This window comes from Miscanthus floridulus, chromosome 8, assembly GCF_019320115.1.
Source record: "Miscanthus floridulus cultivar M001 chromosome 8, ASM1932011v1, whole genome shotgun sequence".
Taxonomy (NCBI): Eukaryota; Viridiplantae; Streptophyta; class Magnoliopsida; order Poales; family Poaceae; genus Miscanthus; species Miscanthus floridulus.
In genome coordinates, this window is record NC_089587.1 from 205,018,664 (window position 1) to 205,040,922 (window position 22,259).

General features: G+C 42.1%; 1 protein-coding gene across 3 annotated transcripts; it reads right to left on the minus strand.

The window, feature by feature from the left end:
• Positions 1-16,637: 16,637 nt before the first annotated feature.
• On the minus strand, positions 16,638-19,385 carry LOC136477987 (uncharacterized). Of its 3 annotated transcripts, none has more exons than XM_066476295.1 (3): positions 18,917-19,385; positions 17,230-17,342; positions 16,638-17,050 (listed from the first exon to the last, which is right to left on the minus strand). In XM_066476295.1, the coding sequence occupies exons 1-3, from the start codon at positions 19,071-19,073 to the stop codon at positions 16,892-16,894; spliced, it is 429 nt and encodes a 142-aa protein (XP_066332392.1). In that variant the 5' UTR covers positions 19,074-19,385; the 3' UTR covers positions 16,638-16,891. The 3 variants fall into 3 exon arrangements, with proteins under 3 accessions (XP_066332392.1, XP_066332390.1, XP_066332391.1); XM_066476293.1 differs by having other exon boundaries at positions 17,544-19,385; XM_066476294.1 differs by having other exon boundaries at positions 17,193-17,342; positions 17,544-19,385.
• Positions 19,386-22,259: the final 2,874 nt, after the last annotated feature.

Below are 22,259 nucleotides of genomic sequence, written 5' to 3' on the forward strand. Positions count from 1 at the left end.
AGTTTGCACCAAATCTAAGTATATACCTACAGCTATGGGAGCAGGTTTCTAATATCCGTCTTTTAATGAGTAATGATACCACGATGTCACCAACCCTAGAGAGTTCAAGATCTGTTAACATATAACCATCACTCATGCAAAATATATATGGAAAAAATAAATCATACAGAAGTATGAACGATGTACTTAATTAGATATCCAATTTATTGGTACTTACAAATCGGTGTCATTTAGATCCTTGATTAATTTCCAAAGCCTTGTATCAAAATTTGATATGTCAGCTATAACACCATAGGTGTTTGTCACTAGTTAAGCAATGGGTTTGAGCTCAAACATAACATGTTAAGTGGTGATGAAGGTGAAAGATCGAATCTACAAGAGTGAGCTCCAACTTAAACTTGGACAACACACCCTTACTTACATGTGGACCCTTGTTAAGATTATGCTAGAGTAATGTTAAACATGCTTATTTCATGTACATTACATCAACATGTATCCATCTTGACCAGTGGAAAAGTTTCATGAAGTTCGGAATCAAGAAGTCACATGAAATGATAAGTTATAATCTTTCTTGGATTGCTTTATTAGGTAAATGGGAATATGAGATGTCGAACAAACCTTCCTACCTTGCCCAAATGACTCTAATTGAACTCTACAACAAAAGTCATGAAGAGCTCGTGTTGAGCAGAAGTCAAGAAAATGCCTCAATCGGTCTAAAACTCTAATTTAAGCTTTACCGTGAGCTACTTTGACTTGGTTTGAACTGTGGCTTAGAGTATTTGCATGGCAGTGGAACCTAAATAAAAGTTGTATTCCATGTTATGTAGAACAAACTTTATTTTTGGATCAAGGCTTGATTCAACTTCTAAGTGCCTCGAATAGGACTTTCAAGAATCAACTCAGTGTTGTTTTAAAGCTCCACAAATCGGCTAAGTGTTGGAACTGAAGTACTCAGTTTTCAAGTTTCGTGAACCTCACTTTGGAACCTCGTATCTCTCTAACCAGGCCGAATTAGACTTTGAACCTTTAAGCAAAGTTGTAGTCCTCATATAGATCTACAACATTTGTTACTACGTCTTATTCCAGAGCTTAATAGGTTAGGTGATATGAAGGGACAAAGATTGATGTCCAGTCATATTTTTTGGGGTAGAATTGAGTTTTGAATCTGATTGAATAGAACCGACCGAGCACAGGATGTCGCTGCCGCCTGGCCTCGTACACTCGCTGCTTGTGCGCCACCTCGCCGTCACATGTCGTTTTGGAGAAGTCGAGCCCGAGCCTACCCCCTGCCCTCTCCATTCTCCCTCTCCCTCTCTTCTCTGCCTCGCTCCCTCTAGCGCCATGGCCATGGCCACCATTAACGCCGAGCGAAGCTTGAGCTGCCGCTGCTGGACTCCCTCCTCTACGTCGCCCATCACGCTCACCGCGCTCGCGTCATTGTACCCATCCTCGGCGGGAGCATTTCGAGAGGACCTCGCGCAGGCCGTCATGAAGTCCATGCTCGACTTCCTGGCGTAGACCGGGTCATACCTCATGGTGAACGCGTACCTGTTCTTCGCCTACTCTGGCCATGCCAGTGACTCTCCCTCGACTACGTGCTATTCTGCCCCAACATCGTGGCGTACAACGGCAACCCGGCGCACCGCGTGCTCTCTGGCAACACCGGCACCCCTCGTCGACCCGACGCCCTCTGCCCTTTCTCTGCTCTGCGTGAGGTTGAAGAAGAAGGACCACCTCGTAAATAGAAACTTTTTTATGTGCTCACTTTGCATAAATACCAGACACATATATTTACATATATGGACTTAGTTAGTTTCTGAGATCTCCAAGGTTCCCAATGCAAAAGTATTTTCCTTTTTCGGTTTAATCTTTTCTTTTGTAGATTTCTGTGCTGAAATTTCGAAAATCATAATAATTAGTAGAAAAAATATTAAAATAACAAATATGGACTTTTTGGAATCCTTGTGAAATTATCTATGCAGTAGATCTACAATATGGCATGTTTTAGTTTAAATATTTTGCTATAAAAATAGATTTATGCACTTAGGTTTTTAATACTAGTTATGTCTTGTCTTTTTTATAACTGCAGTTGTTGTGCTCAAATAAATGTGAAATTTTTATGGTAGGCTAACGATGCTATGTGTATACTGTGCTAAAATTTTTAGGATTTTAGGCTTGATAGTTTAAGAGTTATAAAAATAACAAATGCCTATGTTGCTTTGCTCCTATTCTGAATAGGCCTACATGTTTGTATTATTTGGCTTAGTTAAGTTATGAATCATGTCTTGATGACAATAAATGAGTTGTAGTACTTTTATTAATATTTTCAAAAAGCTAAATAACATAATTTTTGGTTAAGTAGATTTTTAGTTATTGTTGCTTAAATTTCTGTTGTTGTTTCTGCCCAAACCCAGATAGGGTTGCCTTGTTGGTACTGTGGGGCCTTTTAATAGCAAAATTAGCTTTAGGTGCTTATAAAAAAGTTGTTTAGAATTTTCTAAGCATTCTAAAAAGTCTAGAACCACATTTATTGGACATATAGAACTCAAGTTATAGCTATTTAAAGTGGTATATCAGATTCTATCCATATTTTGGATAGAGATGCAATTATTGAATTAATTGACCTTGTTAACTATATAATAATCTTAAGATGAGAATAAGAAAGTTGTAGGTAACTTCATAATATTTTCAAAAAGTTATGATTCATATTTGTTGGAGGTCTACAACTCCAGTTATGCTTCTCTGAAGTTCCTATCAGCTTTCTATAGCACTGTTGTTTGGGCTGCATGTGCAGTTTTACTTGTGCAATTATTTTCGTGATGTAAATGATGTTTGCTGTGGATCTTGTGAATACCAAAGTTGTAGATAATTTCATAATCTTGCTTGTGTTCAAATTGCATGACCATAGGCTAGATAGTTTAGGAGTTATGAATTTGACAAATGATCTCTCATGTTTGGTCTATGTTCTGTGTAGATTTGAAGGATTTCAGTGTTTGACCTAGTTAAGTATGAACTCATATCTTAGTGATAATATAAGAGTTATGTTCCTTCCTTAAGCTTTCCAAATTATCCTAGATCACCCCTTTTGGTGTTGTAGAGCTCCAGTTATAAGCTTGTGAAGTTGCATAGCAGAATCTGTCTAAGTCTGGACAGAGGTGCTCAATTATGCTTGATTGACCTTGTTAATAGTGGAATCACCGTATGATGTTAATAAACATGTTTTAGATAATTTAATAATATTTCTAGAAAGTTAAGGTTCATGCTTGTTTGATGTTTGTAACTCCAGTTATGCCATTTTGAAACCACTACTACTTTTTTGTCCTAGTTCTGTGCAGATCTAAAACATTAGCATGTTTGACCTAGTTAGCTTTAGAATAAGCTTTTGGTGATAATAATAATAATGTTGTAGGCAATTTCATTATCTTTCTAAAAAGTCTAGGATCACCTTCCTTGGATGTCTGGATCTCTAACAAGTGACTACTGTGTTGCTGTCCAGATTTCTATACATGTGCTAGGTGATTGCTTTAGCTTACTCTTATTTTGGCTAAACATGTTGGGTAGTTCTTGATCAATGCATGGGTGCAATATCTGAACTTAAGTTCACTTATGTGCCATACCTTATATGCTTGCTATCCCTTTTTAATAGGTTGTGTGATGTTTAGTTAAATAACTCTAGGTGCCTATGTCTTGCATGATCTTATGTTTGACCTGAATAGTATTATGTGATGCATCTCATATTACCATTCTTCATATTCATGCACTTGCATCTTGCATCTCATCTAGGTACGCTAGATGAACCACGTGAAGGATGTGATGTTGGAGCCGAACCCGAAGATGGTGTATGGTGGACCTATCCCGAAGATGGAAGGACTAAGCAAGTGCCGAGATGGGAGATACTCACCAAGCAAGTGTTGTCTAACAAACACTAACCCAATGTTGGATCATAGGCAAGCCCTGAAGCATTCTAAGCCTCCTACGTTTTTATAAATATTACTTGAGTTCTTTATGTTTGATGCATAAGGTTATAAGAGTTGATTGGAACCACTTGATGCATAGAACTACCTTGTCCAGAAATATACCTTGAACCCTATGTAGGTCTAGGATCGACTGTATGCTTAGCAATGCTTAGATTGGTAGAAGTCGGATGATTTCCTGTCACCTGCGAGATATAGGTGGATACCAAAGTACGGTTGGCTATATTTGCTATCGTAAAAATAACAATGTGTTAATAATAAATAGAGACCGAGCAGGATGTCGATAGAGAAGCAACAAGACATGGAGGTCTTAGGTGTGGATCTATCCCCCATCTACGCCGTTTAAGGACCGATTCGTTGTACGTCCTCATATCATGTTGAACGCATATCTATCACTTAGTTGGCCGGATAACTCATTCTGACCGCAAAGCCGAGTAGCTCAACTCAGGCTAGAAGGCCGAGAAGTGAAAGTGCGCACTCTAGCGGTAGTAAGGATGTGTGGGGAGCTATTGGCGTAAGTCTAAAGGTGAGATTGACCACCTGGCAGAGTGGATTCCCTAAGAGTGCGGCGTTGTTCGAAACCATGAATTTGTTCCTAAGTTGTACCAAAGGTGACCCGAGGCAACCACTGATCAGGTTGATTGGGTTTGTGTTAGAAATAATTCCCCAGCTAGGTAGGAATCGATTCAAATCGCCATCTCTCCTGAATAGTGAGAACTTGACAGAGTAGCGACAACGTAGAGACACTTAATTAACTTGATGGTTATAATGATGATGATGATGTTACAACATTATACCAGCTATGGTTACTATTGTCTGTTACTAAATGATATCACATATGTTTGACACAGGTTAGTTGCTAATCTAGAGATGAATAGCTATAGTTAACTTGGTTACTGAATTGTAAAAATGTATAGCTCAACTCTTGGCTTTTATGCAAAATGTTGTCAAGCTAGCCCCACCTATAAAGCCTTGCATACTCCTTGGTGTCACTTTATTTCTGGTTTATGATGGGTAAGTCTAGCTGAGTACATTCGAGTACTCAGGGTTTATCCCACCATGTTTCAGGTGAAGTTCTTGGCCTGCTGAAGATGGTGGCTAACCACCGGTGGGCTCGATGACTCTATTTATTTATCATCTATATACTTTTGTCAGAGGATGTCACTTATGCTAGCAATGTATTTGGAACTTATATTAATATAATCATTTGAAAGCTATGTTGTTTTTCCTAATCGGTTTTGAAACCCAAACTTGTACTATTATTTGTGAACCCAATTATAATATTATTTTTGCTGCAACTCTACGTGTGTGATGTGTATTTGCTTAATCATATGATCTTGGTTGTGATGTTGATTTACCGAGGTCCTTCGTGATACTCGGCGGACTATCGGGTTTATATAAGTGAAAGTATGCGCGTGTCAACGTGTTAGCGGGGACAACCGTACTTGATCTTGTATAAATTGGGTGGTTTTGTCACATCAGCTAGCTTAACTACAATTGAGACATATTAATGTTAGCCATTTGCACATAATAGAGTAGGGATACGGGCATATGAAAAGCTAGATACTAATTGCAGTAAAGAAAAGCCAGATATTGAATCAGTAGAACATATAAGAATCATAATATTAGTACATTCTTCTCGGTGCTCTAGTAATCATAGAACATCTTCTCAGTGTTGTAATAAACCAGCATTGACTATCTTGACTGAATTTAATAACCAGCAGTGACTATCTTGACTGAATTTAATAAACTAGTAGTATGAGTTTGATAGCTACTACTCCAGGGCCCTGCAAATGGTATTATGTCAAAGAAAGTTAACCTTCAAAACTAACAAATATGCTTTAAGGGGAGACACAAAATCTCTCTGTTAAAACTGGCAAAAAATAGTTTGAGACACGTGTATATACAGGCTTCAGAAATAGGTTTTCTTTCACTTTGCTGGCAAACCAGTGCAGCTAATAAAAAAATAGATCTGCAAAGTCCCTAGCTCCAACATGGTCTGCATGGAAATAGTGCAGTTATGCTAACAACAACACCTAGTAAGCATGACCTACCAGCGCATACAACCATAGGCAAACTCTGAGCGTGTCTAAACTTATCTAGTCTAGGGATTCAGCATGTATGAGATGCAAGAATTCAAGATAAAACTTATTCTTCTTTTTTTGCACTTTAGTAAGGTTCCATGTCGGCAGCTGGAAAATATGATCATAAGAGAAAAAAACAAAGTAGCCAATTAAGCATTGACTCTGATGGCACTTGTGCATGCAGGCAATGAAGATGTTTGGTTTGTTGGGCACTGCATTGAAAACTGCAGTGGTCGATTGTACAGGAATAAAGCATTGAACAGTGCAAGTGAATCGTTAAATGGAAAGAGGACTTATTAGGACACAAAACTGACTTATTAAGACACAAAACTGGCAATCACTTTAACCATATTTGGGTTCATAGCAATGACCTTGCAAACAAACCTTCAATGGATCGAAACTCCAATGCCAAGCAACTTACCATTGTGGGGAGCTCGATTGGCTGCCTGCCGTTCTTGCGGGCGTGGGGAGTTGTTCAGAGGAGTCAAACAACACCATTGCTAGAGCAATGCGCCAGTGCTGAACCAAGAGCGCAGATTGGCAATTTGTAGCAAGACGCGTTGAATCGGGTAGAGATCTCACCAAGGGGTAGCAATGGCGGCGGCACTGATCGATGGGGGTGACGTTTAGTAGATCTAGTATTGTAGATATTTATTTATGAATTCTAGTTTCTACAAGTGCAGGAATGAATATCATTCGTTATTTCATTATTTGCAGAAAAGACAAATTGACACAAAGAAGTGAAACTGACCCCTTTTGTAAAGACTTATAGTATATCCGTTTATAGTGGTTGTAAACTGCAACAGATAGCACCTGCAGGTTTACAAGGCTACATCAGTGCATCGCTCCCAACTAATTCAAAACTACAAAGCTATTGTCAGTATACGAGCAAAACAATAAAAGAAGGATTTCCAAATGTATTAGAGAGATGGAAAACAACATATCATGTGAAGAAAAAAACAACACATCTTCAATTAGAGTGTTGGACATTTTTCTAGCATGCAGAAAGGAGTGGAACTCTACAATTGATGAACTATTTTTTTAATATAATTCAAGGGTGCAAGCAAGATCTATTTCAAATTAATAGTTATCTAGAAAACATATTCTATAAGAAACTATTTTATACCATATATTGTAGTAGGTGTTTGAAAATAGAGCCTCCACCAACAGTTGACATGCAATGGTGCAATCGAAGCTCACAATTCTTGTCCCCTACGGTGCAAAAATTATGAATGACCTACGATGCATTGAACACAGAGAGTAGAGTCAGCTAACAGAGCACAGTTGCCCAACCAAGATAAAAAATAAGTCGCATTTCAATTAAAAAACAAAGGCTCCACCATTTTCAGTACCAGCAACAGAAAAAGGCAGCATTATAGGACCTTCACAAAATTCACATTTAGCTGTTCACTTCAGGTCAAAATTTTTCTTCCCAACAAGTAAAGTAGTCATGTGCCATAATTAGTATTTATTAGGAAGCTAGGGCGCTAGAAACATATGTTATAATTAGCTGAATATTTTTAAGCATTGTGGTTAATTTAATTTGCAACCACTATGCATAAATTTGGACACGTAGGGGTAGTTTCCCTATTGTCCACCAACACCTAGGATCACATCAAGAGGAGGTTGTAATATAAGCATTAAAAAGAATCTTGCTACAAGATAATGTAGAGATCGCATCATGGCTACTAACACACATTCAATCTTTAAGCTATTACCATGACTAATGGTAACCTCATATTACTATGCACAGAGCATACACCAAATCTCTACATTTAAATAAAATATCTAAAACACCATCAGAATACTTTGATTGCATTATAAGGAAATAAGCTACATATGAAAAACAACTTTCCAGTGCAAAAGAGACAAATCACCTTTGTTTACAGAAGAGAAAAATGATCGACGTTAAAGGTAAACAAAAGGGACAAAACAATAGGTTCGTGGTAGAAAAAACTACTTAAATGATTCCCTTCTATAGAAAAAATGCATCATCCAATCAACCAACATGCAAATGACATTAGAAAAAGGCTAATCACATATTCTACTTACTCCTGGACCAACTAAATCTAGAATCAAAGGCAAGGACATAGGTTTGTAGATTTTTAATACGCAGAACAAAACGCATGGAGGGTTAAGCTCCGATGGGGAAATTTTGCATGCATGGAAAATAGATTTCAGTGTGCAGTATACATGAGGCTGCAAGTCGGTTTAGTAAACACCAAAAAAAGCAAAACAAACTTAAGTGGAATTTCATCGAACACGTTACCTACAAAGAAGACGCGTATCACAGAGATTGGGAAACGAAACAACAGCAAATTAATAATTGCACCATAGAGAGTTCGAGCTTGTTAGATGTCTCCTCATCAATCTGACACCCAACTCCTCATCAATCTGACACGCAGAACCCAAAGCAACCCTCACATGAGACGTTGCAGATGTTCTTTTTCACCCAAAACCCATCTCAATGACCAACTTGAGCAACCTGACGCGTATCAAAGATCTCTCCACAACATGCATAACCACAACCACCGACGTACCTACCCTCGCATATATCCTTTTGGTATTCCATCTCTCTGGGGAGGGGATTGGGGTATCAGGAGAACAATATGGAAGAGAAACAGGAATCGAGAAGTGATGACCTTAGCAGTCAAGGTCTCAATGTAGATCGAGATCCATGGAGCGCAGAGGAGGTGGATTAGGGCCGGACAATGGACGCATCATAGTCGTCGTCCACGACAGGTGTGGACGTCAGTTGCGGCAGCGGTTCAGCGATAGAGGGCGGGGCCAGTCATGGCGCATCGAAGGTCTCCTGTGGCGTCCGACTTGGCGAGGTGCCGGTGCAGGCGCGGAGGATGGTGGAGAGGCGGTGGCGACCTCCATGTATCGTTGTCTTGCTGTCCTAGAAGATGAGCAGAAGGCGGCGCGGTGCATGAGGGCCGAGGGTAGGGAGGGAGAGACGGCGTCGGCGATGCGCGTGCACAAGCGTGATTGGAATGGGCTCGCGGGAGCGGATGGAGCGTGGATGGATCGCGGGATTGGGGCGAGTGAGCATCACGGTCCCACCTGCCGGCGCCTTCCATCTGTGCTCGCGGGATCGCACGGGGAGAAGAGGGGCGTCTTCCTTCGAAGTCGCCCAATGTACGATGCCCTCCTTCCTTCGCCGCGGTATCGTATCGCACTGGGAGAGGCAGACCCAAAATAAATGTTGCACCAAAAAGTATCTACGTTTTGTTCTTTTTAGTTGTAAGGAGAGATATATCAAATTTAAACAAGGTCGTGCGTGACGTTGACGTGAAGAGCCTGGATTACTTGCTTTCTACCCCAGGCTTCTCAATTCACGTTCATAGCATCCCAAATTAATCTCATGGGCCATTTTAGATTAAAGCGAATATATGGGCTGATTAGCCCTATATAATTTCCTTATAAAATTGATAAGACCACCCAATAATTTGCGATCAAACTCATGGTGCTTGCAAATACCAACACCATATATTTGGACGACTATGGCCCCGTTCGTTTGGAGGAAATTTAGAGAAATCTGGATGAATCTGGAGGAATTTTAAGAGAAAAACATTGTTTTGGATGAAAAAAAAGAAGCGGATCAAGTCGGGTCTAAGAGCACGCGAACAGGGCCTATTTAACAATGGTAGCCTCAACTACTTGGCATAGCAGATATATTTATATGCAAAAATTTCATCATACAAGCAGATATTAGAAAAAAAAAACTAATTACTAGGCATGAGTACACAGGAAGAATAGTTTTAGTTGCTGCACAAATAAGATATAAGATATTAACTCTCAAACGCGAATAAAATGGAGGCCTCCCAGCGATTTGGCTGGCGTATCCATTCGCGACACATGGTGCTCCAGGAATCGCCAGAAGTTAGAAGCCATCGAGTGCCCTCCGCGTATTGACGCAGGCCGCAAGTGTCCACCTGGAACGGATATTTTCCGACCGTATTTGAAACCGAATCCATTTAGAGGGGTTGAGATTTATCCGTATCCGAGTCCGGATATCTAACATCCGATACCGTATCCGTATCTGTATCCGAATACTCAAATCGCATATTTATGATGTCGATATTCAATCGTATCCTATCCGACATAGTTGACACTATCCGTATTCGAATCTGAATCTGGACAGAAATATAAAAACAAATGTAATATCGGTGATATCCGTCCGTATCCGATCCGTTTTCATCCCTACCTACAACTCCGCTCGGTCTCAGGTCTCACCGGCAAAAAAAAAGGAAAATTAGCTAGCGGACACAGAAAGTGGAGGTCGTTTGCTAACGAACACTTAAAGTGGAGCCATTTACTAAAAGACACTCTCGTTGTTGATAATTATGCTACTGAACACTGTGTCCTTTATTTTATTCATTTACCGTAGTTGAGGAGAGATAAGAGCGGTGAAATGACATTCTTGTCCATGTCGCTTTCTTCTTCCTCTCTCCCTTTCTCTTTTTTTATGTTTCCTGTGTTAGGTCGGCGCACGGAGGCGAAGCTGAGGCGGTGGCTGCCAGTGCGGCGGCTGTGGCGGTCGACGCCGCGCTGCTGCTAACCTCGCCTCCGTCCCCCGTGCGCTTAGAGCTCGGAGCTCGCCGGCCTCCATGGCCACGACCTCCATGGCAGCAACCTCAAAGCGTGTTCGCTCGTGCGCCCGCTCCGCTGAAGAGGGGCAAAACAGATCTCTCTCTTCCCCAGGTTCCACGTGGACAATTTTTTGGCTTCATCCCTCTCTAATCCTCTGTGTGAGCAGGTTTTTAAGGGCTTCACCGGTGAAGCATGTGAAGCCGTTTCATTTTATCCTGTTTGGAAAGAAAACAGCTCCTAAAGCCGGTGGAGAAGCCTTGCCAAACGGGCCTGAGTGGGTTCCATTTTATATAGATTATAATATATAGATATATAGATAGATAGGATTAGTAGATCTAACTATCTGATTAGTAGATCTAATTATGCATGTGATTGATCGTTACTCATCACATTAGAGCTAATTGATCCAATTACAAGATAAAGCCTACTATTTTGCCTACTTTCTAAAATAAAAAAATACATAAATATATTTTCTTCTATTGTACCTCCTAAAAGGTAATATATAGTAATAGGCATTCAGATCAACAGTTCACATTTAATTGGGAGTACCGTAGCAAAACCCAATATAGGAAATGTCTTCTAAACAATTTTTTAATATCCAACCATGACTAAGGAAATCAGTTTATCAAATACGTGTATGTCGCACTTGTATAAAAAATCTCCATTCCAATTGGCGGTATAAGGTTAGATTTGCATATCTTTTCTAGCGGCATTTATTTAGCAAAAAATAAAAATAAAAATAGAAGAAAATACACTTGATGACCCAGTGTGTTTCTTCTTATAGGCCCAACTCAACAAGCATAACACCAATGTCTGGCCCAACTCTCTCTATAATCGAGCTTAGAACAGTTGGGCCGATCTATGCTGCCATGGCCCGTGGGTCGTGAGAGCAAAGAGTTGGAATGGCCCAGAAGCTGGCGCGGTGCACTGCTGGATCTGCTGCGCTATGCCATCGTGAACACCTCAGGCATGACGATAGACAAGTGCTCCAATTGAACACATGGAGCCCGTCAAACCAATGTAACACTTGAATGCTGCTAGACTAAGGAGTAAGGACTATGGGCATGTTTGATCGACACCTCATTGTGTAACCTAACTCGTAAAATCTTTAGCTGATCTATAAACATCCCAGCTTTTAAAGTTCAAGAACCCCTGCTGCCTCTCCTAGATTGTAAAGACAAATTCCCATTGGCACGTACCGGAAATTACCAGCCTTACAATTTGTCCACTACAATACATCCTGGTAAAGGCATATAGACAATCATAAGTGGGTTGATGTTTGCTTTGAGTTGAGTGCTTGGAAAACTTTGCAATGCAAGTCGGTAAGCCCAGCCACGATCATTGGATTTCGTTAAGCTTTCTAATAAATCCGGTTGAATGCTTTTGATCTAAAAGTAGACAATTATAACACCGAAAAAGGAGAAATCTAGCCCCTTTTTCCAACCACATCTTTTTTCCTAAAAAAGAAACCGAGGATCAAAGCAAGCACTAGCTTTTATTTAGTATCTAGATCCAAACGCCTCCTACGCTTTACATGGCCTATTGGCCTAACGTTGCTTTCACATTATCCTCAATTCACGATAAGGATCATATATTCATATGAAAGGTGAAAATCACAAATGCAACTTGCAAGAGAGCTCCAGCCATCCCTTCGTTTGACGTGGGAAAGACATGCTTGCAGATCAACGACCACCACGACCTCGCTCGCCGAGCAGATGGCACACCTTCAAGGCACCCGATAAATAAAGCGGATAAACGGACGGGTCACTTGAAACCCAGGACACAAGGCACGGAGCAGCAGTGCACCACTGACCACCCGCTGGACTCTGGACCCCGTTGTGCAGTTGCGCTGTCCGCTGCTCGCGTCGCTGCCTGTCATGGACATACCCATGCCCCGACGCCCGGCCGAATCTGTCTTGCTGATGCCTTTTTTTTTTGGACACACATATGGTTAGCCCAACCTCTTGATCAGAGCTTGCCTGAGATTCACTCTTTTGCCAAAAATAAGCTTATTTCTGTCCGCAGAGCTTTCAGCCATGATGCAGTCACAGAACTTTTCGATCTACCTCTTTCTCAAGTTGCCTTGACACACTTGCAAACTCTGCAGCAGTTAATGGAAACCACAACTCTAGAGGACAGTGAAGATGTCTGGTCTTATAATGGGGGTTCAAGCCAAATTCTCTCTTCAATGGTTTACAAAAAGCTTGTTGGACATCATCAAACTGACCCGGCTTTCAATTGGATCTAGAAGTGTTATTGTTTTTTTTTATGAAACTGGAGGGGCCAAAGCCCCTACAGAAATTTATTCAAAGCAAAGAGTTCAAAGAAACAAACAAACAGGGGAAGTACAATTAGGACACAAAAAAAGAAAGGAAGAAAATGAAACTGACAAGCAGAATTACAATAGATTTTGAATCCATAGGTAGAAGATCTGTGAGTCTTTTACTTTGGCCCTGAGGGTCAAAAGTTTTAACTCCTTCAGGAAGACTTCCTTGGCCTGTTCAACCTCCGGTTGAATATTGTTGAAGATGAAGCCATTTCTGACAGTCCATATTGCCCAACTCATTAGAATTGTCGAAATCATAAAGAATCTTGTATTGGTCTGAGATCTTATCTGGATGACTGCATCTGGTAGATTTAAGTTACTCTGAAAGGTTATACCCAGAAAATTCCAGCAATTTGTGGCAAAAGGACATTCCAGGAAGAGATGAACAGAGGTCTCTTCTACCATCAAGTTACACATAACACAGTTATAGGACTGCAGGTGCATGTTTTTTCTTTTTAGGATGTTTCTTGTGCTTAACCTGTCTTTGAGTAGTAGCCAAAAGAAAACTTTGTGCTTTGGTTGACAAAAGCATTTCCAAAGCCACTTGAAAGCTTGATGAACCTGTGTCTGCCCAATCAGAAACTTATATGTCCTTGTTGTCGAAAATTTTCCCCAAATTGAGTGCCAGTTATCATGCTGATCCGTCAAAGGAAATTGATCTCTCAAAGATTCAACATGAAGTAGCTGATTATAAGCTTCAGTTGACAGTGGCAAGTTGAACTGATCTGTCAAAGACTGTTGTCCAAGCATATTCTGCACTGAAATCATTCTGTTCTAAGCAAAAGAATGCAATTCTGGGTATTGCAAATTCAGAGATTGTTGAATCCAAGTGTCTTGCCAAAACAGACAGGTTTGTCCATTCTCAACATTAACTGAGGAGAAAGTTTTGAAAGGGTCAAGCAGTTTAAGAACATCCTTCCACCAAAAAGATCCCTTTTTTATATGACTTGGGAGCTTTCCATTAGTATAGTGTTTTTCCCATATTAGTGAAACCCATGGAATATCTTTCCTATTTAGGAATTTATCCAATTTTTTTCATGAGTAGGGCCTCATTCTGCTTTTTAAGATCAAGCACTCCAAGCCCCCCTTCCTCTTTAGGTTTGCAAATCATCTCCCAGGCAGCCTTTGGTGGTTTTTTAGAGTTAAGGTCAGAACCTCTCCACAAGCAATGCTTTCTGAATTTGTCTATCTGTTTAAGCACCCCCTTAGGAAGAGCAAGAGTACTTAGTTGGAAATTGGGCAGGGCAGTAAGGACTGCATTAGTGAGTTCAAATTTGCCAGCTTGAGAAAGAAAGATTGAAGAACAAGCAAGCCTTCTTTTACATTTGTTAATCAGAGGAAGGAAATCATCAACCTTGGGCTTGGTTAGTCCCAAAGGAAGTCCTAGGTAAGTGAAAGGGAAAGATCCCTTGGAGCACCCAAAAGTATTGGCCAGATGATTGAATCTATCTTCAGAAAGGTTGATGGGGACCATGACAGATTTAGAGAAATTTACTTTCAGACCAGTGGATTCAGTGAAAGAATGAAGAATAGCTTTCAGGAAAACGAGCTGCCTGGCTTCTTCCTCAAGGATGATTAAAGTATCATCAGCATATTGGATAACAGGGAAGTCAGAGGAGGAATTAAAAGGGATTGGTAGGTTAAGCAGGCCTTGTTCAGGATAGATTGAAGCAGATCAGCTGCAAGGACAAAAAGGAGGGGAGATAAAGGATCCCCTTGCCTCACACCTCTCTTACAATGAATTGTTTTCCCTGGGACCCCATTGAGCAAAACCTTAGAAGTTCCAGTGGAAAGGATATTTTGAATCCAGGAAAACCATAGTCCACCAAAGCCTTTAGCTTGAAGCAATTTTCAGAATTGTGGAGTGCTCAATTTTGTCAAAGGCCTTTTCAAAGTCAAGCTTAAGGATGATGATTTCTTTTTTAGAATGATGGCAAAGATGAAGGTATTCAAAGGACCAAGCCAAGCAGTCTTGAATGGTTCTATTCTTAATGAACCCATATTGGTTTTTATGAACTAAGGAAGTGATGATGGATTGAAGCCTGTTGGCCAAGAGCTTAGTGATAAGCTTCATGGAACAGTTGAGAAGAGAGATTGGCCTATAATCATTGATCGAAATGGGGCTTTGATTTTTGGGAATTAAAGTGATGTAAGAAGCATTAATACTCTGAGGGCAGACATTATTGCTTTGAAAAGCCCAGCACAAACCATAGAAATCATTTTTAACCGTGGACCAGCATTTTTCAATGAATTCATTGGTGAACCCATCAGGGCCTGGAGATTTGTCATTTGGTAATATTTTGACCACATCATCAATTTCAATTGCTGTGAATTGCTCTTCCAGCCAGTTTAAATTGGGATGAACCTGAATGAGAGAGGACAGGACAAAGTGCATTTCATTGTGTTCAGAAATCCCCAACCTTTGCTTGAAAGAGTGCCAAATTTGCAATTCTTTGTCTTGATGAGAGGTGACAATCTCCCCCTCATCAGTAATCAGTTTAGAGATTAAGTTCCTTTTATGCTTAATGGTTGCATTAGCATGAAAAAATTTTATGCCAGCATCCCCAAGTGTGACCCATTTCAGAGATCCTTGAACGCAATACCCATTTCAGAGATCCTCGTTGTTTCTAGTAGATTCTCTGCTGCTCAAGTAAAGCGAGGAGTTTTTCTCTGAGAATATCTCTAAAGTTCCATTCCTCCAGACTCAAATCTCTATAATCTTCTAGGACCTCCAGAAAATGAATGGTTAGGGAGACATTTCAATTGTGAGTTTCAGATTAGAAAAAGAATTCCAAACTTTGAGAGTAGCCCTCAGATTTTTATATTTTCTGGAAATGTTTTGTGCCTTGTCTTCATGTGAAGCAGCTATAGACCAATTATCTGCTGTTAGATTCTAGAATCCTGGCCTAAGAAGCCAGAAATTCTCAAACCTGAAAGTATGGGCTCTTGGTAAATCTGTTGAGATTGAGATGACCAAAGGACAGTGGTCTGAAACTTCCATTGTGAGGGCTTTGCAATCAGTGCTTGGGAAGGAGAGATCCCAAGTGTAGCTCGTGAAGACCCAATCAAGTTTTTCTAGGAGTGGAGGAGTCTGCATATTGGACCAAGTAAAATTTTTTCCTTGCAGAGGAATTTCAGTGAGCCCCAAAAAGCTGATGGTGTTATTGAAGAGAGACATAGTAGCAAGATCAGCCCCGGGCTTATTTCTATTTTTAGGATATCTGTACATGTTGAAATCCCCCAATATGATCCAATCTTCATCTTGGTCTATGTCAACAGATTTGAGCCAATCAGTGAATTCAACTCTCCCCTCTTGGTACAAGGGCCATAGACGTTTATCAGATTCCACATTGTACAATTATGCTTAGAGATGAATTGGACTGCCAGAGCAAAACCAGTTGAGAATTTTAAAGAGCCATAAAAAAGATTGGACTTCCAGGCAACAAGTAAACCTCCTGAGGCACCCACAGAGGGAGCAAAAACATAAGCATCAAAACTAGCTGGTAACACTTTCCTGAGAATTCCTTGGTCAAAATTATCTTTTTTGGTTTCTTGAAAACATATTATATCACAGTTGGCTTCCATTACTTTGTTTCGGATTGAGTCCTATTTTCTGACAGCATTTATACCTCTAACATTCCAGCAGAGCACATTCCATGATCTAAACATTGTTGCATTCATTTAGGAAACTTTTAAGAGTAGCAAAGGCTCCAAACTGAGCAAGTCTTACAACTGACAGGGGTTCAACACAACTGCCCCGGCTAAGCAAATGTGATAACCAAGTACAAAGAAACTGCCTAATACAAGAACTAAAGGCAGAACAAAAGTTTCTCCTCAATGCCCAGATTACAGCATGAGGGGTTCTTCCAAAATATTCCTGTTTCTGACATCATCTGACTGTTTTGCTTTGATCAGGCTTCCCCATCAGAGGCCTGGTGCTTCTCCAGCAGCTGAAGCTGATCATCAGTCCTTTCATCCTGTTCCTGCTCACCCTCCTTCTCTTCTGGATTATCTTGAATGACAGGTACAATTCTTGCTCTTGCAATTGGCCTGCTTTTCTTCATTTTTGTCTGCAAAATATCGTTGTTTACTTCAGTTTGGTCCAATTTGCAGAAATCAAAAGCCAATTTCTTGATGGCTTCATTGTTTAATAGAGGGGGCTCTGGGCCACAAGCTAAGCATTTCTTATAGTACAAGAACTGGTTTTGAAACCTTTGTTGTTGTGCTTTAGTCTGGGGCTTCTTCTTACCTGCGTTTCAACCAGGGCAGGGGAGCATTTTGCTGATCTTTTCCTTGTGCTGGATTGGGCCGCTTCAGCATCATCTAACTCCTTTCCCTTGGAGGAGTCCTCAGCTTCAGAATCTGTCAGACATTTCAGGGAGTAATCAGGGCACTTAGTAGGTATGCCAAACTCAATGGACCCATTGCCAGACAATAACATTTCAGGGATCTTGGAGGATAACAGTTTTTTGGCCCATTGAAAGTTAGTGGGCGACAGTAACATTACTGTGAAGAAATTGGCCCAAGATGTTGGAATGCTAGTATGAACAACAGTGATGTTACCTGGGGAGAAAAATCTGGCCCAAAGCCTGGTGGCCTCAGCTTTTTTTGCTCTGGCCCAAACTGGATCTGCTTGCTCACTACCCATCAGGGCCAGCCCAACATGGATATTGTTGTTAAAGTTGTCAGCAACTTGGGGTTGGATCAGGTCTTCTTCTGCAGGAAGAGCAGGCCCATCTGCTTCTGGGATTGCTTGAACATCTTGAGGTTGTGCTACTAGCTGTGCAGCTAAAGGTGGCTCCTCCTCATTATGCTCCACAGGATTTTTAGGAAAATCCTCAGGTCCAACTAATTGGTCCGGAGGTATTTCTTCTCCCAGGTAGTCAATAGGTGACTGAGGGTTAGCTGGAGGCATCTGAATTTGTTCCTAGAGCTGTTCCTGATGCATTCCATCTGCTAAATCCATTAGTTCTTCTTCCATTGGATCAGCTAGGTACACCTCATTTTCAAGATGAAGCAAGTGCTGCTCAAACATGTTGACATGAATGTCATTGAGATCAATGAGGTCCTGATTTAGAGGCACTTCTGGGTTCACTATCACCGGATGCAGATCCAAGTCTAATGCTGGCTGATTGAGGTCTATTGCCGGATTTTCAGCTGCAGGCAGTTCATTCAGGTTCTGACCCAAAGCAGGAGCAACATCGATCTGCATAGGTTGCTGTGGTAAAAATTCTGCTGGCCAAGGATCCCAGACGTTCTGGTCATGCTCATGATGCTGTTCTTGCTGCTGATTCTGTCCATCTTGCCCAAACAATCCAGCCACTTGATTCTGATCATCATCTTCTTGATTTCCGTTTCCATTGACTTGTTGACCCAGTCCGAAGAAATCAAAAGGCATTCCATTTTCAAAGTTACCTTCTTGTGGAACTTGATCTTCTTGAGGGGGAGCTTCATTGGGATGATGTAGTAAGAGCTCACACTGAATGGTCCAAGAGTCACCATTCAGTGTGTCAGGATCCGAGTACACAATGAACTGTGGCACCTTCTGAAGATCATTCACACGAGCCCTAACTAGCAGACGATTCATGTGTGCTTCACTTGCTTCCCAGAGCAGGACTTTGGCAAACTTGCCTACCGCTTCTGAATATGTCTTTCAGTGCGATAGTCAATGGGAAATCCTAGAAGAAGCAACCAACAATGATGATCGAACTGCAGCCTACGACAGTTCCTTCCCTCATTATGCTTGACAAAGGAGACACTGACATTGCCAAAAATATGAGGGCTATCCAAAACCAACGTATCCCGATCATAAACATGAGCAAACTTAACCATAGCCAGACACAAGTGAGTGTGGATATCCCGGAAAGCAATATGCACCTCATCACGCAAGAAATCCCTAAGAACCGCCCGAACAGCAGCAAATTGAAGTTCATTACCAGGCAGAGGGTCGAAGACGGCAATGGCGAGGTCCTCGTTTTCCGACGGCGGCGTGAGTGGCGCAATAGCACGGGTCATGAACTCCTGGTTGGGGATTTCTTGGAGTTGCATGTTGTGCGGGATGAAGGGAGAGGGGTCGGCGCGCTGGTACACCATGATCGCAGCTTGAGAAGAAGGAGGAGGCAAGGAGGTCTGAGGCACGGGGGTCGGGGAGGGAGTTTACACTAGGAACAGGTGCCGCGCTAGAACTAGCCAAGCAAGACGAAGAATACGAAGGGACATGGAGCGTCCAAGACAGGGGGTCAAGAGCCTGCACAGTGGAGGAAGGGGCAGCGCGCGTGGGCCGTAGAGACCAAGGAACAGTAAAGGCCAGCGCGGTTTCCTTGGTGGCCCAAGAAGGGAAGCAGGCCCGAGACATTTCAGCAAAGGAATTAAAGATAGAAGGTTTGGAGGTAGAAGGCATATCAGGCCTCGTTTAGTTTGCGAAATTTTTTAAAAAATGGTACTGTAGTACTTTCGTTGTTATTTTGTAATTAGTGTCCAATCATAATCTAATTAGGCTTAAAAGATTCGTCTCGTGAATTTCGTCTAAACTGTGTAATTAGTTTTATTTTTTATTTATATTTAATGCTTCATGCATGCGTCTAAAGATTCGATGTGACGGGAAATCTTGAAAAAAATTTGCAAAATTTTGAGAACTATACAGGCACTCAGTCACAACTGTAAACCGGCCCGAATTAATTGGCACCTCTGCCTTGCCTTTGCCTTTGGCCTGAAATCCCGGGTTAGATGTCGAAGCTGCCCTGCCATTACCGCCAGAGATATCCTGTCGCTCACCAGAGATATCCTGTCGCTGAGAGTCTTCCTTAGGACCGTAGCACGAGGCTGCAACATGCCCCCAGCCAAGGCACGCGTTGCACCTGATAGGCCGTTTACAATTGACCCTACGGTGACCACTCGAGAGGCAGCGGATGCAGAACAGAGCCTGGGCCTTGCTATTCAAATTTGGAAACTTGCTAGAGTTGCGCGCGGAAGAAGAGCGAGGAGGAAACTCAATACGATTAAAAACAGAAATTCTCCGATGTCTGGATTCAACGGGAATGGCATTAGCACCAGTGAAAGAAGGTTTCTGGTAACCAAGAGGAACGACACTGGCACCAGAGAGGGGTTTTTGCTTAACCACGTCAGCAAACGATTTTATTGAGCCCTTAGTGCCAGCAGGCGTGCAGGACCTTTCTTCCTCCTGCAGATAGAGATTTAGCTCCGCGGTCCAATTTGGCCCGCCATTACCCCAGAGGTGGAAGGTGAGCAAATAGGCGTCGCAAGTGAAGGATCGAAGGTTAGCAACAAAGAAGCCAACCCGCTTGGAGGAAACAAAGAATTTGAAGGTCCAGTCTTGAAGATGAGAAACTTTAAAATGAGATGCAGCACCAACAATGGTGGCTTGAAGAAGAATGGCCACAGATTCAGTCGAGAGGCGGAATTTGCATCTTCCAAACACCACAACCAGGGCAAACGAAGAACTACCAAGGTTCGGCCAGGAAATGGGAAGACCAAACTTGCTCCAGACTTCCCCTTGAATCCGCACACCAGGGGTGAAGGAAATCCCCGGCAGATGCATGGAAGCACTGAGAGCACACACCTTAAACACAGGAGGGGGGAAAAGGGGCGACACACACCTTGAGGTGGCGACCAGCGACGGAAAACCAACCATTGGCCCCATTCAGCCTGCAGCTTCGCTTTTCAACGGGGACTTGTCAATGCCGCAAAAACCTCGAGCACCTTGAGTGCAAGGTTCAAGGCGACATCCTTCAGGCTCGAGCAAGCGCAAGGGACGAGGCCGAGACGATGCCTGGGCACCAGCAGGGCCCAGGCGAGGCGGCCGGAGCTCAAGGAGCGGTCAAGCAAGGCAAGCTCAACGGCTGGCGAAGTAGAGGACGGCCGAGGACGGTTAGAAGTGTTATTGTCAGCCTAAGCACAAGGTTTTTTTTGTTGGTTGCTTCTCAAAGACAGGCTAAGTACGAGGAATATTCTTAGAAGGAAGCACATGAACCTGGAAACCTATAACTGCGAGTTTTTTTTTTTTTTTTTGAACTGCATAACTGTGAGCTTTGTTCCCTTCAGGTTGAAGAAACTGCTGAACAATCTCTTCCTGCATTCTCCTTTCGCTCAGCAATGTTGGGACATGCTCAATTTGATAATCTCATTAGATAATGGGATTCTTAAAAAAAAAAATCTGCCTTCAAAGATCAAATCCATTCTCAGTTTTTCATGGTGGCAGTCATTGTCATGTGCTGGACGATTTGGTTGGCCAGAAATGAGCTGATCTTTAATGGAAATCAAGTAAGCATACAAGATTGCAGAAGGGTCCTTAAAGAAGTAAGACTGGTCTACCTAAGGGTGAAAACGAGTCTCTCGAGACTGATTCATCAATGGACTCAATCTTTAGGAACGATCTGAACCCGGTCTAAGCCTTATTTTCTTTATTTTTTTTCTTTGTCTTGAGCTGTTCTATTTCTTAACAGCCCCTTTTTTAACTCTTTGTAGCTTCTTTTTTTTGTAATTACTTTTGTTTTACCTTTTAATAAAATTCTCTATAGGGGCTGCGGCCCCTCCAGTTTCCTTGTTAAAGAAAAAAACAGTTCCGTCTGGTCGCCGGTCGATCCGTGCGCCATTACAATATTTGGTTCTCTTCACACCGGGCGGATCACGGAGAGCAGTGATCTTGTACAGGGCAGTACGACGTTGCACCTGCACTCGAGTATGCGTGTACTATTCGAAAGAAAAAAAAGTTGTGACCATGGGCCTGAGTGCCTGACTGACCCGCCATGTCCCATCTCGGCATCTCCACGTCTTAATGGCGTGGACTCGAGCGCACGGTTCTGCGGTGCCCATCACTGTAGCCGGAGAGGGATGGATAACGCCGGGCGGCGGCCGCCCGGTGACGTTGAGCTCTCCTGCCGACATTTCGATGGCATCAGCGGCTGCGGATAAGACGCGTGGAGTGGATAGAGACCGATACTGAATTTCTTGGACGTCATGCCAAGACACGAGATTTGTGACACAAGAATGCGCATCTGATGGGGGAATAAGGTACCAGCACAATAATGTACGTTGATGGGCTCAGTATGAACGAGTTTAGCTTCCATCCGTAAGACAGTTGAGCCGGTGCCGAGAGCAAAACACTGGTCCTCCCGGGCAGGTGATTGGCACAGAGAGCAGTTCCTTTCCATCCACACGATAAGCATTGTGCAAGGACCACAGTGTTGCAAATTGGCACTACAGCCAAGCAGAGCTGGGGCAGAACAGAATGTCCCAGCTCAGAGAAACGCAAGCAAAGCA

Excerpts from the sequence above, each read along its gene's own strand:
- LOC136477987 (XM_066476293.1), bottom strand. The coding sequence starts at position 17,895 with ATGCCTCCAGCTAACCCTCAGTCACCTATTGACTACCTGGGAGAAGAA. Across the intron at positions 17,343-17,543 it reads GGCCAGATTTTTCTCCCCAG|ATTCTGAAGCTGAGGACTCC; the intron begins GTAACATCACTG and ends AATGTCTGACAG. Across the intron at positions 17,051-17,229 it reads CTGCCCTGGTTGAAACGCAG|ACAAAAATGAAGAAAAGCAG; the intron begins GTAAGAAGAAGC and ends GATATTTTGCAG.